General features: G+C 37.5%; 1 protein-coding gene across 3 annotated transcripts in view; it reads right to left on the bottom strand.

Annotated features, from left to right (window-relative positions):
* The window catches only part of pot1 (protection of telomeres 1 homolog), a 34,038-nt gene that overhangs the window by 16,864 nt on the left and 3,064 nt on the right, over positions 1-14,110 (bottom strand). For 2 of the 3 annotated variants that reach the window (XM_084397220.1, XM_084397222.1), the window contains exons 3-11: positions 12,130-12,251; positions 10,832-10,910; positions 10,302-10,399; positions 5,459-5,566; positions 5,284-5,328; positions 4,665-4,770; positions 3,440-3,570; positions 2,548-2,835; positions 2,301-2,456 (exon numbers count right to left, since the gene is read on the bottom strand). In XM_084397220.1, coding sequence (XP_084253346.1) covers positions 2,301-2,456; positions 2,548-2,835; positions 3,440-3,570; positions 4,665-4,770; positions 5,284-5,328; positions 5,459-5,566; positions 10,302-10,399; positions 10,832-10,910; positions 12,130-12,249 — 1,131 coding nt within the window. In that variant the 5' untranslated portion in view covers positions 12,250-12,251. Of the gene's footprint in view, positions 1-2,300; positions 2,457-2,547; positions 2,836-3,439; positions 3,571-4,664; positions 4,771-5,283; positions 5,329-5,458; positions 5,567-10,301; positions 10,400-10,831; positions 10,911-12,129; positions 12,252-14,026; positions 14,104-14,110 lie in introns of all 3 variants that reach the window. The other variant, XM_084397221.1, reaches the window with a different exon arrangement.

The raw sequence follows: 14,110 nt of genomic DNA on the forward strand, positions 1-14,110 counted from the left end.
AAGACTCAAGTAATCTCTGCAATTCTCCATCTGTGATCCTTGAAGAGTCTTTGGCCACTCAAACAATCCTCCTCACCGTGCATTAAGATAATATAGACACACGTCCTCTTCCTGGCAGATTCGTAACATCTTTAGTTGATTATAACTTCTTAATTATTGCCCTGATGGTCAAAATGGGGATTTTCAATTCTTTAGATATTTTCTTACAGCCACTTTCTATTTTGTGAAGCTCAACAATCTTTTGCTGCACATCAGAACTATATTCTTTGGTTTTACTCATTGTGATGGATGATTAAGGGAATTTGGCCTTTGTGTTTCCTCATATTTAAACTCCTGTGAAACAAGAAGTCATAGCTGGACAATTTCATGTTCCTAGTCACCCTGGTGTGCTAAAAAAGGTAAATATTAATGGGAATATACTTCAGAGATATTTTTCTCAGAAAAAATTCTAGGGGTGCCAACAATTATGGCCAGCGTGTTTTGGAGAAAAACATTTATTTCATAATGTGATTTACCCCCCAATTTCAATTATTTTACTTCAATGAAAGGTTAGATTTTTGCTAATTTTTTGAAGGAAAGATCAAAAGGATAAACGATGCAGATTTATTTTTTACAGCCATTTTTTATCATATTTATCAGGGGTGCCATAAATTTTGACCACCACTGTACATCTCAACACTGACAATGGACCTGTTTTTGCAAGTGAAATTTTGCAAATATGACCACACTTTAAGTTGCAAAGTGGACCAGACATTAGGTTAAACATGAACTATGAACCATCCCAAAAAGCAAAGCTCAAGCAAGACTGACCATAATGTAATATGGCGCTGTTCCATGATGACATTCAAGTGGTCTTACAGAGACTGTACAAAACAACACATAGGGTTTCCCTCTGTAGCCTTTTGCAAAGCCTGCATTGATACAGGCTCAGACAGTGGACTACAACAGTTGAGGAAGTAATTAGATCAATTACATATGTATTCTAATTAAAAATACAATGAAGGAATTCAGCAGGTCATGGCTGAATAGAAGCTCTAACATCAAGAACTTGAATAGTCAGAAACTCGCTGTTTCTTCTTTTGAACACTCGGTTCACTCCACCCACCTTTGTTCATAACTCACACAGTGCATATCCAAAAGAACCACTATACTGAGAGCCAAAAGAAAATGCTGTACTGCTTAAAACAAAAACCCAAATCACCATCCTCTTCGAAATATTGCAATAATGAACCAAAAAATGTACAATAACAAAAAGAAAAGTAACAATCTGGGGCTCCAAAAAGTAGCATTTTCAGCCATGCTCCTGTTTAAATTTTTATAGAAAGGAAGACAAAAATGTAGCCAGTAGTTCTGGAGACTATGCATTTCAGAAGCCATTATAAGACAATCAATTGGAGAGGACATTTTGATGGGTTTTTACAATGGAAACAGGCAGGGCAGGATTGAAGTGAGCAGCAAACACAATCAGTAGACTGAAGCGGAATGAACGCCTACCAAATAAACCATGAGAAGATGTTCCCACAAGTGTCCTACCTGACACCTAATTCATCATTAAAAGTGCTGGAGTAGGTGCGTGGGTCTACTGCGACGGATGGTTCAAACAGGCATTAATAGTAACAGTATCATAAGGGACGCTCATGTGGTAGAGGTTGTAGGCTGATCAAATGAGATTACTGCTTCTGTAGTATAGGCTTTCTTGCAGGAAGTGCACCTAAGTTGTTCCCCATTGAAGCTTGACAACATTTGTCCTTATAAACATGTTTTCAAACCAACAGGCAACATAATCTTGCATATCTATAGAACAAGGGTGTCGAATCCTGCTCCTGGCAGACCTTTCTACAAAGGTTAGCTCCAACACACCTGCTCAGAAAGTTTATAGGGTTGTGTCTGAAATCTCAAACTGTCGAGGTACTTATTTTGAATAAGTACTTACTTAGTGAGCATTAAAAAGTATGGTTCTATATAGTATGACTGTGTGTAGTATGAATGTAATCCGGACGTACTACATTCGACATGTTGTCATGTGACCTACCAGCATCAGGTGCGTAGCTTCACTGTCATTCACAAATTCTCTCCCACGGCCTCATGGGACAGTAAAGTCTCCATCAAATGCACTACTGGAAAATGTAGGTCATCCGTGAAGTATGCGATTTCGGACACAGCCTAGTACATTCTAGTACTCCTGAAGAACTTTCTTAGCTGGTTCAGATGCATTTAGTTAATGCTGGATTGCGACCCTCCACAAGCAGGATTGGACACTCCTGCTATCGAACCACTGCAAGATCAATGGCAAAACTCACCTTTAAGTCTTGAGCTGCCTCCATGTGATTGTCATAGACCAGAACATTGGCTGTCAGGTTCATCCTGTCTTTAGCAACAGTGGATTCTCCTTCTAATGCGTCGGATGCAACTGCAACGTTCAATAGGGGGTGTTCACACTTCGTCCCATCCCACACCTGATCAAATTGGGAAACTGTTAGTTGTACAAATTGTATTTAAGATTCAGATTTCGAAGATTCAGATTCAAGGTAAAATAGCAGAAAGCACCTTCAGTAGGATACAACGACTATCCATGACAGCCTTGGCCAGCAACTGGCAGGTAAGATCAAAGTACATCCCGGGATGTACCGAGGACAGCGAGACAGTGTTGGATATCAGTGACTGGCTGGCAGTCCATTGGCGAAGCTCCTGCACTGTATTTTTATCAGATTCTCCAAAGTGAAATGATTTGCTGGAGGTACGAGGGGCTACTGGGCTGTCAATTATTCCATCGAATGTGACTGCAGACCAACCATAATTGTTCAAGAGTGTCATGCAGTCATTGAATATTTCTGCCTGGGAAGAAAGGTGAAAAGATACACTTAGCCTTAAAGTCTGAATGACTTGAAAGTCGAGATACTCCAGAAACTTATCTTGATACATGTCGCCAAGACATTTATTTGGGTTTCTACATTTGACCAACATTTTTAAGATTTAGTTCTAGATCTTTAGAAGTTTAGTTTTAGATCTTCAGTTGTTGGGAGGTCGGCAAACTACTGTGCTATTGCACACAAGTAGCTGTTCCTACTCAACTGCAGTTCATGTAGGACACATTATTCAGCTCTACACAAATGAGATGCTTCACATAAAACATGAGGCTTTCCAGAGACTGTTTCATTATCTTGGTGATGTATGTGTGATTTCAGGGAATATGTGGTACTGCTAGATTGCTTTAAGTCAGGGGTGTCAATTTCTGCAATTGGAGGGCTGCACTCCAGCAGAGTTTAGATGCAACTTGCTCCATCGCAACTGTCTGGAAGTTTCTAGTAGTCAGGTGTGTTGAATTACAGCAAAGATAGCCCTCCAAGACCCGAACTGGACAACTCTACTTAAAGCACAAGTGGGTTTAGGCCCACTTTCAATATTCTGAAGAATGAATAAACAGGTCAAACCTCCTCACCTTGAATCTGTGGAGTCGGATAATGTCCCCAACTCTGAAGATGACTGGGTGATCCTCCAGTTTTTTAGAGAAGATGTTGCAGCTCACTTTAACATCTGATTGATCTGTGATCTTTAGTGCAGAGCAGTAATCTAGTGACAAATAATGGGGTACTGACTAAAAAAAACTCTAGCTTGAGGTTTATGCTGTTGTGACTATGCCAAATGACCAAATGTAGTTAAGGCTTAAAGTACCGTTTGTACTGTTAAAGACATAAGTAGCCACACTAATGCATCAACATTTTATAAACACTTAAAAAAAACTTGATTACATAAAATGAATGAAAACAGTTTACCACATTTAGCAATTTTCTTTAATTTGATGATGATTCTGCTTTTGCCCAAGCATTTCAAAACTGAGAAAATGCATTGATCCAGGATCAATTGGTCATCTTTTGGAGATGATGCACAATTCCCTCCACTGATTACACTGAATGGGTGCATACATTCTCTTCACTTATCAAAAAAATATTACTTCAACAAGCCAATTGAGTGTGACAGAGACTGATTTCTGGCATTTTACCACAGCGTACATGTTACAATCCAAGCCATGATCAATGAACTAAAATGTATTGATTGTGAAAATTGCATGAAGGTAGTATAGTAGTATAGTGGTTTGACAATAATTGGTTTGCATCAGCTTTTCTTCAGATGTAGTCTGCGACTTGATGGTATAAATGATCTTATTCAAACACTGCAGAGAGCAAACCTCATTGTTCACGATCAGCAGTACAAGCCAAGGTCACAGTTTTGTTTGGGCTGTCTTTGAAACATTATTTGATCACTGGAGTGCAAAGAATAATGTACAAACTAAATATTAATTAGTTTTTGGTAACACTTTATTTTACAGTGTCCTTGTTACATGTACAGTAGTTAATGTAGTAATAACTATAAATTATACATAACTACATGCGACTAACCTTAAACCAAACTCTAATCCTAACCCTAAAGTAAGTACATTTAGTTAATTATTATTACTCTGTACTTAAATGTATAATTACACTGCTGTTACACAGACACCTTAAAGTCTAACCACGTTTTTTTTCCTCTGTTTTGATGGATATTTCGTAAGTGGCCATAAAAGTCATTTAGAAAGCCATTTTTCCTTTGGACTCACTCTCCAGAGAGCTCAAATAACAATGGGAGACCCTATTACAGCCTTGCTGGGATGAAGGAAATTCACTGACCTGAACCTTTAGAGGGGAAAGGCGGTTTGAAGAAGGTCACCACGCCATAGACGTTCACCACTGTCTTGTGCTTCAAATTGTTTAGAGGAACATAAGTGTATTTGGCCTTCACAGAAACAGGGAATATTGCCATTAAAGGAATGTTCTAGGTTCAATACATTCAATAAAGTTGAGCTCTATAATCTCATTTATGGCCTAATGTTGATTACCACAAACAGAAAACTGAAATATTTTACCATAATATAGCATGGTTACAATAATTATATCAGATATCAATTGTCAATGTCAACAAATCCAATGGAGGTAAGAAAATGAGCAAGTTTCCCTGAATTTCTTCATTTAGTCTAGACTGAAAGTGCCTGGAGGCATGTAGTGTTAAATCACTTGATCTGGCTCAAGCAAATGTAAGAGAGGTTGGCAAATTAAAAGGGACGCTGTACTCAAGTGAAGAAACAGCCAATCACACAATCATACAGAGACAAGCTGACAGAGACAGTAGACAAGCCAATTTAAATAAAGAATCTCCTTGATCTCTGGCGGATAAACTGCATAATGGTATTAGGACAAATTGGAAAGGATTTTTCTCTTATATCTACATGAAAAGAAATGCATACTGCACCTCTGAACAGGAGGGACCTTGGGAGGGGGCAGCCGAGGGACATACCTATCAAACATCACAAAACAAGCAATTGAAAAAAATATTAGAAAAGGTTGTTATAGTAAGAAATATGGTTTTCATGATGTTTAAGAATAGGATGGTGGGGATTTTAAAAATGCAAGCGCATAACACTCACATAGACACAGGCATCATTGCCATCCATCTCTAGCTGAAAAGGATGTAGTTTGTCTCGGAGAAAAGATGGAGACTTTCTGATAGTGAAGTCTGCCAATAGGACAACATCCTAAAATAAAAATAAACAATAAATCATTGTTGTAATGCATTTCATGATGTACGATTTTTTGAAACCCCAGAGACAGATAGGTTCAGGTGCGGGTCATTCGTACGAATTCATATGAATTAGCCACCTCGTAAAATAAGTCCGAATTGCTGTGAGATTGGGTTGGATGTTCACATGCAGCTTTTAAATGCAGACTGCTATATCATTTTTAACTTCATTATATACACTGTGTGTATAAATATAAATAAATATAATATATTATTAATAACCTGCTTCCTTTGGTAGCTGAAAACAAGAGTTTCAATGACAAAGAATTAATTCTTCAAAGAAGCCTGTTGTATCATGTGACATAAAAAGCAAGGATTTTTTTTCTCCTATTTTGCCTAAAGATTTTTCTGGCTAATACATTTCCTTTTTGGTTCCTTGTCCTGTATATGGAATTTTCTATGCCTGCTTTATCACCAACCAGGAAAAAAGTCATAAATTTGATGGCTTAGAAACAACATCGGCACAACAAGCCACATGATTTGAGGTATCATTCATGTGTATAGCTCAAACGGGTTTATTCAAGTCCCCAAAGCCAAGTATGAGCAATAATAGAGATTCTTGCTTTGGCAAACACCACTAACAATGACCTTGAGTGGAAAGGACTACCAAACAAATGGCGTCTCATCCCTTAATCTTTAGGATCAAATTCAAACTTGTGATTATGTTTAGACTTCAGCATCTGGATAAATTAAGCTGACTTACAGAACGTATCTAAGAGTTTAATCCTTGCTCACAGGTATTCATAGATTAGACCGATAATGTTTAGCTCTATCATTATATAGGAGCTGCCAAGTATCATGATAGCTCATCAATTCAAAGCTTTATCTTATGCCATTGTTTTAAGAATCGCTGTTACCCATGCCAAATGGCAGTTTTATAATCTGTCTTCCAAAAAGCTCCTGGCAACAACAAAGAAAAGTGGAGGTTGTTTGTCAAAAACTTGTTTTCTACACTGCACTTCATCAGTTTTTTTTAGTTTTTTATTGCTGTCATACAATGAAACACTAACGACGACTAACCATTGCATTTCACAATGTTCAACTTCGAGAATTGGAGGTTTCAGAGCCAAAGTTTAGACCCTTCCGGGAAATATAAGTGGTGACATGGCATGTTTTTTTCCAGTAAGTAACATAATTTTGAGAGTGACACAAAGGAGGATCCTTGGGGAGTAAACGGCAGAGTTTTGACTGAAGGCATGTCTCTCAAGGCCGATTTTCTCTCTCAAAGCCATTGTCTGTCAGTGGGGAGCTGATCTGAGCTGTGACCAGAAAAATACTGGCTATGCAACTGCAGTGCTTTGCACCCTCTCAAACCATCTTCACACAAATTAGGTTACATCAGATGACCTGTTTTCCAAGTAAGTGAACTCAGGCAGAAATATTTGCCACGTAGATATGGCAGGGCTTTCATGTAGTTAGATTCTTTATACTGCTTCTTTGATAGCATTCAAACTAATCTACTTCTAGAAACATATATTGACATTCTCAACATAACAACATTATGAGAACATTTAATATTTTTACCATAAATTACGTTTTAAACTGGTTATTCATTTAGAAGATGTTTCTAGTGATTTGTTCAAGTGCACAATTGTTGTTCTTGAATTGACTTGCATTGTATCTTAACCAGGCGCAACATGATAAGATTTCAAGATTATGGACCAACAACACTTTACTGTGGGTAGGGCTACTCGACGCGATGTGACAAAAATAGAAACCAAACAACTGACAAAATGTCTTGTCATGCATCAATTGTCACCGTTCCCACACTTGTTAGGACAAAATCTCCTATTAAAATAGACGAGATGTGATTTGCCACACCATACTTGGACAAACAGTTAAAGTGCAGATCTTTAATCACTAGGGGTGCAACTATCAATTATTTTGATATTTGATAAATATGTTGATTATTTCTAGGACTAAACAATAATCGGATTGAAAAAGGGACAAATTAAAAGGTCTTTGTTTTTTTTTTGTTTTTTTACCAATTTTCCATTGTGAATAAAACAGTCGCAAATGCCATTTGTGACAGTCAGTTAATATGTAGTTAACTAAAAGTTGCATTCATGATTATTTTGATTATGATGATATTAATGCACTTTTTATTTGGCTATTGAGTTTTATTAGAATAATTTAGCAATATTTGTCTTGAGAGCATTAGGACAGTGATTATTTTTAATATTCCCGAATCAAAACTCTTTTTGAGTCTTTTTGTCATTTGTCATGCATTAAAATGCTCAAAATATATATACAGTATCTCACAAAAGTGAGTACACCTTGCTCACATTTCAGCAAACATTTGAATATATCTTCTCAAGGGACAATACTGTAGAAATGAAACTTGGATAGATTTTAGAGTAGTCATTGTGCTGCTTGTATAGCAATATACTGAAAATAACTCAACACACAGCCATTATTGTCAAAATAGCTGGCAACAAAAGTGAGCACATCCTAAGTGAATATGTCAAAACTGTGTCCATAGAGTCAATATTTTGTGTGAGCACCATTGTTATCTAGCACTGCCTTAATCCTCCTGGCCATGGAGTTCACCAGAGCTGCACAGGTCGTTGCTGGGATCCTCTTCCACTCCATAATGACACTCCATAATGATATCACGGAGCTGCTGGATGTTAGACACATGGCGCTTCTCCACCTTCTGCTTGAGGATGCCCCACAGGTGCTCAGTAGGGTTCAGGTCTGGAGACATACTTGACCACTCCATCACCTTCACCTTCAGCTTCCTCAGCAAGGCAGTTGTCATGTTGGCAGTGTGTTTGGGGTCGTTATCATGTCTTTCGGACCAGTTTCTGAAGGGAGGGCATCATGTTCTGCTTCCGAATGTCACAGTACATGTTGGAATCCATGTTTCCCTGAATGAAGCGCAGCTCCCCAGTACCAGCAGCACTCATGCAGCCCCAGACCATAATGCTACCACCACCATGCTCAACTGTAGGCAAGACACAATTTTCTTGGTACTCCTTACCAGGGCATCGCCACACATGCTGGACACCATCTGAGCCAAACAAGTTTATCTTAAGCTGCGTTTCCACCTCAGGAACTTTCCCCAGGAACTAGGAACTTTGGGGTGGTACTCGGTGTGTTCACTCCGCAGGAACCAGGGTCTAAATGAAGTTCCGGGTAAATATTTCCCCCTCCGAAAGTCCCTGCTCACGAGGTAGTACTTTTTCAAAGTTCAGGAACTTTCAGGGGTGGGACTTGGGCACTGAACATGCTGATTTGTTGAGTTCATGACGCATTTTGATTGGTTGACTCCACACAGCATTTTTTTTCAACCACCATCTGTTGCGGTGCGTGCAGTAACAGTTGTCTGCTATTCAAATCAACAATGGAGTTTAAAACATACGACCGATAGACCGACGACGAGGTTCAGGCTTTATTAAGCTTAAATTCAGAGGATGAAATCCAGTGGGAACTGTAAAGTCACACGCAGTCCTACGTCACCGGACTATTTGCCACTGTATCTTCACTGTACTTTAGACCGCGGTGGAAACGCGGCTAGCAACAGGTCTGGGGGAAAAACATTTCTGGTAAAAAAGTTCCTGGGACAAATTGTTCCGGGTAATTTCGGTGGAAACGCGGCTTTAGTCTCATCAGACCACAGGACATGGTTCCAGTAATTAATGTTCTTGGACAGGCTGCTTTCAGCAAACTGTTTGCGGGATTTCTTGTGAGCCAGCTTCAGAAGAGGCTTCCTTCTGGGATGACAGCCATGCAAACCGACTTGTTGCAGTGTGCGGCATTTGATCTGAGCACTGACAAGCTGATCTTCCGCTTCTGCCACCTCTAAAGCAATGCTGGCAGCACTCACGCGTCTGTTTTTTTAAGCTAGTTCTGCACCTGACGCACAGCACGAGGACTCAACTTATTTGAAAACTTCGTCTTGGAAAACCTCTGTATGACCCTGGCCTGTACTGGAACTCAGTTTCGGGGTGCCTAGGCCATCTTTGTGGAGAGCAACAATTCTAATTATCAAATCCTTAGAGAGTTCTTTGCCATGAGGGGCCATGTTGATCATCCAGGGATCAGTATGAGAGAATTGTACTCAAAGCACAAATTTTAACTGCTAATACAAGATACAAATGTGTATGTGTATGGTTCTGTCAAGCAGACAAAAACATGAACATGGCTTGAATTTTGGCTTTGCATGGTTAAACGACGTACAGCTATTATCACTTAGAATGTACTCACTTTTGTTGCCAGCTATTTTGACAATAATGGCTGTATATTGAGTTATTTTCAGAGGACAGTAAATATATAGTATTGTCCCTTGAGTAGATATACTAAAATGTTTGCTAAAATGTGAGGAGTGTACTCACTGTACTCAAGTGATAAATACTGACATGAATAAACAGCATGAAACCATGCCTTGCTATTTTAACCAAAATATTAACAGAATTTTGCTTCTTGCATTAAACATTCTGAATCTTTAGGGTATAATGACTGTTTGGTCAAAATGCTGAAAAAAAAACAAAAGAAACCTTTTGAACAAATGAGCCTTTATAGAGCTAATACACAAACACTGAGATGAAAACCATCAAGATCTACTTTAGCTATATGACTCTGTCCTCCTCCTCCTCCCTTTTTATATCTTGGCAGCCTGAAAAATATGTACATTTCCATATATTTTCCAAATACTCCAATGAATATTTTAAAGTTTTATAGAAGCCTACCCCTTGTCTGACAGACTGGGAGAAGTCCTTGGCCAATGTGCCAAAGAAAATGACGTTGATTGATGTATGTTCAGTGGTACTCTGAGGGAGGTCCTCCTCTGAGAAAGAGAGGGAAAACAGCAAGGACAGAATGAGACTGGCTTCGCTTTCATTTCAAGACTCAAAATCTGCAGGACTGAGAGCTAAAAATTATAGACATGAGTAAATCTGAAGCATGCTTTGAAGAAGCCACTCCAGGCAATCAAATTGGCCTCATATTGTCCCTCTTTTCTCTAGATACATCACAGCATAAAACCCAGTGGCAGTATATTAGTTAACATTTTAATGGAGCAAAGCCATGCAGTCTGGACGGCAGATTTTTCTATACAAATCTTTTAAAACCCAAAGCGCCAGAGCAGCTTTAAACAGGATGCGAGGTGTGAATGCCAGACAGATTGAGTGTCGCTGCTGACAAAACAGATCAGCTTGATATATCTCAAGCTTGTTCATGATCTTTGTCTTTGAATTGAAATTCAAATGGGGAAACTCACCTCTGATCTCAGCTCTAAGCATTTCGATGCCATCTTTCTGTGCGCAGGATATCACAGGACCTTTGTGAACCACTCTAGCCTATCCAGAGGAAATAACTCCAATAAAGCACTTGAAGAACTGAATAGCAAGAGTTATGAAGTATTAAGCCACTTCCTCACCATATAACCTTAAATCAAATGCACATCAAAGAAAATTCTAAATTACATTTCAATTAAAGATCCGTGAGGCTTGATAAGTTTTGTCAAATGTGTGATGTACTAGTAGTTCATGCACAAGCAGTTGCACACTTAAAGTGAACATTGGCAGACCATCAATACAGACCAGACAATAAATAGAGGCATCCAATAATTGGTTTAACCAACAATTCTTACTGATATTAACAGCAGTTTTTATTCACACCATTTGGTGGGTCTCTAAGGAATATCACCCAACAACGATATTTTTTCAGGAAAATGCATATATATATATATATATATATATATATATATAATTCATAAATTCTCAAAAATATGTACAGCAGCCTAACAATTAAAAAGTGCCCAAAACAATTGAACATTTGATATTTTTAATATTTGCCTATATGAATTTTAATATACATGTAATACTTTTGTGACCATTCAGATCTCAAAACAATATGGTAAATCATTATTATTATTATTATTATTATTAATTATGATATTTTAAATATGAATAATTAATAATAATAATAAAAGAAATCCATTCTTGTTTAGAAGTTAATAATAATGAAATAAATAAATAATAAAACAAATAATTAAATAATAGTAAAAATATATATTTTTTTATAGTTGTAATCTAATGAGAACTTTTAACAAATGATTTCCTAATAACTCATGATATAACTGTTATATAACTGCATATAATATGCCTAATAACAGATTGTTATTGTTATTAATAAAATGATATATATATATATATTTTAAATACATTCTTGTTTTTTAGAGTTGTAATCTAATGATCATTTGTAGTCATTGTTTCAAAAAAAGGAAACACCATCATTAGAAATTCCTCATCATTCATATAAGAAGTTATTTAACTGCATATAATAATAATAATAATAATAATAATCTGCATTGTCATCAGTCATAAAGCAACATGGATTAAAAGTACAAATGATGTCTTGCTCTAATCAAAATTAATGCACATATGCCTTTTTTTTTTTTTAAACAGTAGGTGCAGAAAGTCAGTAAATACTACGTTTTGTTGTAATTCAGTGTATAAAGATCAGAGGATGTCTGCGGTTGTTAAAACAGAAACCACTGAAAGAGCGGCATCAAACCTTAACACATCTGTGTGAGGGGTCAGAGGTCACTGTGAGGCCTGTTATAGATGTGCGCTGGAGATGAGCAGGGACCTTGGCGTCTAGGTCAGATGAATCATTGACTTTTTGTACTGGCATGTCTGTAACAATAAGAAAAATAACTGCGTATGTTTCCAAGCAAAAGAAAAAATGCGTCATGAGAACTAAAGCAACATACTGTGCCAAAGTCACATGGCAAACCTCTCAGAAACAATTAAGCCCATGTGGCATCGAGCCACAAAAATAGACGTTTGAATAATTGAGAATGACGAATTGCATGTACATGCGTGTGTCCTTGTGTTTGAACTGATAAACATCTACCTAAAAGCATCTTGAGAAAATAGTGTGGATCACAAATTATACTAATTAATTCTGAAAAGACTACCGGTGCAGTTCGCCTTCAATCAGTGGAAGCAAACCCGAAATGAAAAACCTCTCAAGCAGCTCCATTGAAACACGAGCATGCACAACAGCCTATCCAGAGGAAACAAAGTTTCATTCTTTGGACTGGATGAGCTTCTTGAAGACCTGAACATCTGGGAGAGCGTTCCATCGAGGGTCTTGATCTTTTATAGACCTTCTGGCCTTTACCATCCTTGAGCACTGTAGAGTCTCGAATCTCGACCCCTCGTAAACAACATCTGCTGGATGCACGTGCAAAAGGGCTCCGATTTAATCTCTGATGAATCAAATCATAAAACAGGACTGGAGGTGTAAAAATTCATTAATATAATAAAAAAAAGTTTGATGCATTGATCACAGAATTTAATAAGTGATTATCATGCAATCTTAGATTCTATGAATCAGCTTGATTTAAAGATGGTCTTTATGCCCTATACATAACAGACGTGGTTCAGGACATTTTTTGTTATATGATACAAATCTATAATGCATGTTTAACAATTTACTTAATGTCTATTTAGTTTGAGGTAGTTGTGTTTTGTTCTGTTAGTTTGCCAGCATTAAATAATTTGTATTATATCAATAATATAATGCAATAATCATTTATATCATTTTTTCTTGTTAATATAAAGCCTGATTATTTTGCGAATGTCTCACTATAGAGCACAACTACCCTTGTGGAAAAAGAAGTACATTTTAGCCCACAAACTACAGAGACCATAAAATATGAGATGGAACAAAAAGAAATGTTTCAATAATTTTGCGTTCTATCGCTAATGTTTTATGTTCCTCTGAGAAATTTTCTGTTTGCTTGCAAACGAGCAAAAGCAAAGATTCTCGGGAGGGAATGCAAACATGTTGCGTTTTGAAATATTATATATATATATATATATATATATATAAAAAATTTTTTTTATCCCATCTCATTTTTATCCCGTTTTCGGGAATTATGAATCAATCAAAACTGATCGGATTTTGGCCCAATTTCTGATTTCACAATGCATTGAATAGTACGATTGCAACCAAAATCACATGTCAGAACAAATATTTACACCTCTAAACAGACCATAAAGAGCAACAGAGCAAGCTGGAAGTGGAACCAATGGACTTCAAACCTGCCGGCTAAGCCTCAACTCTCTTGGCAACACTGAGTAATTCGGGACTCGATTTGGATGAATCTGTTGAAAACACCACCTGACTGGTGGCCCCCTGTTAATTTGAGTTAGAGGCCCCTGGGTAAAAGTGTGTTAAACTGAGTGGGCTTATGGACAAGACAGTCTCCATCTTCACTGACCTTGAAGAGTGTTTTTAAATACACCCAAAATAAAGCTTCCGGGTGATAGAAAGTCCACCTCTGACAGGACATCTCCTCAGATCGAAAAGTCGATAAATCCAACAATTTACACTTCACTGAAAGCACACTGAATGAATCTTAGAGCTGTTTAAAAGGTTGGAATTAATCATGTCTCCTCACCTCAATTCAGAACTGAAGAACCATGACAATAAACAGTGACAGAACTAATGTTTGCATTCCCAGTTTCAAATATATCCCTGAAAA

The sequence above is a fragment of the Rutilus rutilus genome, assembly GCF_951802725.1.
Source record: "Rutilus rutilus genome assembly, chromosome: 23".
In the NCBI taxonomy this organism is placed as follows: Eukaryota; Metazoa; Chordata; class Actinopteri; order Cypriniformes; family Leuciscidae; genus Rutilus; species Rutilus rutilus.